At 49.0% G+C, this 3,521-nt stretch overlaps 1 protein-coding gene across 1 annotated transcript; it reads right to left on the bottom strand.

Annotated features, from left to right (window-relative positions):
- Window positions 1-573: 573 nt before the first annotated feature.
- On the bottom strand, window positions 574-2,693 carry LOC133907861 (uncharacterized). Its single transcript, XM_062349957.1, has one exon. The coding sequence runs from the start codon at window positions 2,582-2,584 to the stop codon at window positions 587-589; it is 1,998 nt and encodes a 665-aa protein (XP_062205941.1). The 5' UTR covers window positions 2,585-2,693; the 3' UTR covers window positions 574-586.
- Between the last annotated feature and the right edge of the window lie 828 nt (window positions 2,694-3,521).

Genomic DNA, 3,521 nt, shown 5'->3' with positions numbered 1-3,521 from the left:
CAATCAGTTCTTGCACAACCGGCAGTGATGAACCGTTATCTATGGCCGCTTTTGTAAGTAATGTTTGCAAATAATAAAAAGTGTAACTTGAAAAAGAATTCCATATGCATCTCTAGATTCTAATTGGATCACATGCAACAAATTCTTTCGCGAAGTTTGCTACTAGTCCCACAAATCAAAACGAAGACTAGAGTTATTTCTTCATTCCGAGACTTTCTGTCAAAACGGACTGGCGAATGGCACACAACACTCGCTTTGTATATTTCACCGTTCACTGAGGCAGACAAACAGAAGGAAAGGCATACAAGCTAGCAGCCATCATATAAAAGAAATGAAATAAAAATAATGTGGGACAGGTCGATGAGCGGGTACAGTGCAACAAACACTCTATCAGAGACAGAGGCTCAGCTTATTAAAGCCGCGAATTAACGCGGGGCACACGACAACAAACTGCCAAGACAGCGAGACTAACAAGCAAAGCAAGCAAGCAACAGCATGGACACCCATGCAGCGGCAGCAAGCAAAACAAACAGATAGCACACCAGAGCGGCAAGCAAGCAAGCAGGCAACAAAACTAAAATGTAAATCAACCAAACATCGACTCGATGTCTTCTTCGGACTCCTGCTGTGATTCTTCTTTTTGGGGGCCAAGCGTCGCTTCCTCTGGCATCTGAAGCTTGTCGGCCAAGGTCTTGGTCCCCTTGAGGGAGATGACGATCCAGACGTAGGAGAGGAACTCTCCGCCTTCGCCCAGTCTCTTGGCGTGTATGTAGCCCCTGCACATGCTGGCGGAGTAGCACAGCATGCCCATCCACACGCCGTACATCAGCTTCCAGCGCTTCTCTTCATCCGGCAGATTCAGCAGCTCTTGCGCAAGCTTGCATGCGTCTTGGATGAGAGAATATTTTTTGTCATTGTTCTCTTTGGCCCCTTCATCGATGATATCCGTCACTAGGCTCGTGTAATGTTGAATGTCGCGCAGTTTGCCCTTCTCCTTGTCTTGGAATAGGTCCTCCAGGTCTTCCATGGCTTGAGTGAACAGATGCTGCCTGCTGCCGGTCATCAGCATCTCGGGTCGAAACTGAAGCAGGTAGGCCATGTAATTGGACATTGCCTTTGTGCATTCTTCACGAGATGGTTCACGAGGCGTGCGGTCGGCTTCGGAATGACGCATGCGGAAGCAGAGGTCGGTGGCGATGTGCCAGAGAAGGACGCTCTCGTCGAATGGTGAATCACACAGGCTGCGCCGTATATTCTCGTGGCCGTCTTGCACGTAATCTCGTAGTTCACCCAGAGCCCAGTTTGGTTTGGTGAGGCTCCTGTAGCTGGCGAGGTCGAGGCCTTCAACTTTCCCGGGCTTCAGCAGTTCGTAAACAACAAATTCTGCAACATTGGCTGACAGCTTGCGGTCGCCAACAGAGTAGTCCTCGTAGCCGAAGCAGGTGGCACACTTGAGCAGCCACCCGGTTGCAGGCTTCATTCTCTTGAGGACCGAGTTTATGAGGTTATAATCGGGAAGCGTCATGCACAGTGCTGGAACTCTTGTTATTTTGGACATGAGCTTGTACAACAGCTTACTGATGAGCACCCCCAGGGCATCCAGCACAGCGGTGAAGAACATGAGAATGTATGTCATCTTGACATCTGTGGCGTTGTACCCCTGCTTGTGGCTCATTGCAAAGAGCGTGATGGCAGCGATGTACAGAGCCGGAACCAGCAGGAAATCACAAGCCATGTATGCAGGAGCGTAGATCACATTAGCTCTAGTGTAGATGAGCTCAAATGCTCGTCGCAGCCAAGAAGTCATTGATACGCCGGGGCTTAGTCTCGCCAGAACTTGCTTCTTGTGTCCTTTCTTCACCAGGTCATTGTTAACTGCAAGCAGCGAGATGTCAGAAAGTATCATCTGGACTTGGTCCATTGGTGACAAGATGGCTGCATCCTGGGGTGGCTTTCCTTTCCAACATTTATCGCTATTATCCATCACGGTGAAGCAGCGCTCCCATCCGCTACGATTTCTGCTTCTTTCTCCTTTTATAATCGACGACATGGCCGCCAGTCGATTAATGCTAGCGCTCCTGAGAGCCCAGGGCTTCTCGCAGAAGTTGATGATCCCACTGATGAAGAGCATGATCGCTGACAGCACTAACCTCCGGTCAGCGGCGCTGGGCCACGACTTGCAGAAGGCGTACACGGCGACCGTGACCTGGGACACGAGGGTCACGGTGTGCCGCGTCCACAGCTCGTTGTCTTCGATGTTGAAGGCCGTAATCTCATCCCGCCCGCCGAGGTGGACGAGGAGGAGCGGAGCCCATAGGACCTCCAGGGAGGTCGCCTTGCCCCCATACTCGCAGGCGCTGCTCGCCCTGACGTGGCGACTGAAGAGGGTGGCTAGCGCGTAGATCGCCAGGGCGTCGCTGCTGATGTACGCCAGCCAGATGCATCTCCTGAACAAGCTATGGATGGTATACTTGCGCATGGGGGCAGCCAACAGCAGGAACCACTGGAGGCCGAGGCTGCCGAGGACGAGGATGCGCAGCTGCCACTCGTCCCACCATAGGATAGAACTCCGGATATCAATCATCTCTCGCTCTCTCTGTCTCTCTCCCGTGTGTTTGCGTTTGTGTGTGTCACTAGCACTCAAGCTAAGGTAGAAGAAGAAGCTAGAGCTCTTGTTGCAAGCAGGTGCATGCACAAGTTTAGCGGGCACTCAGCTCGTCGGTTTGTCGGCCTGGCCATGGCTAGCATACGCTCCAGGAAGAATTCACTAACAAGCTAGCTAGCCCACTTTATTTAGATATACATGTGAGTGAATGGCTTTACGATAACTAAAGGTGTTTATGATTTGCCCTTGCAACACTGCATGCAATGCCCTCTATTCAGCAGTCAATAAACGACATCTAATCATCACAAAAAGAAAATCAAGGCCAAAAAAGGAATGGGATGAATTGTATCGTACGCACTAATATATAGCTTTATTATTACTGTCGCCCACTGCCCTTTGCGTGCCGGTTGTAATATTCTATGTACTCACGTGTTAGCAATGATGGTTCTATTCCTTGCTTTATCTCTGAGGTATATAAAGGTCATTCTTGCCCCCGAGCCCCGACTTTAATTAATTAGCATGTTCCCTCCCGGCCCCACCGTTCCGCGTTCGTCACAGTTTCGATGATCTCGCACCCACTTGAGAAATAATCATTTGATCGATCGATGCCAGCAGCATTCACTACTTAAAAAAACTATTTTTTAAGATATTTAATGTAATTTTCTACGGACGGTTTATTTAAAAAATCGTCTGAACTATTGGCAAGGGTCTCCTGCGGTTACGGACCGCCTGTGGAAATATATATCTATTATCATAGATATTTCCACAGGCGGTTCCTTATGTGAACCGTCTCTAAAATGACCGTCCATTAAAAAATTCATAACTTTTGTATATGAAGTCAGATGAGGAAACAATCTATATAAAAATTGTAGCTCAGCTCAATTTTTAGAAATTGTAGCTCAGCTCAATTTTTAGC

Source organism: Phragmites australis, chromosome 24 (genome assembly GCF_958298935.1).
Source record: "Phragmites australis chromosome 24, lpPhrAust1.1, whole genome shotgun sequence".
Lineage (NCBI taxonomy): Eukaryota > Viridiplantae > Streptophyta > Magnoliopsida > Poales > Poaceae > Phragmites > Phragmites australis.
This window is presented reverse-complemented; position numbering and strand designations above follow the sequence as displayed.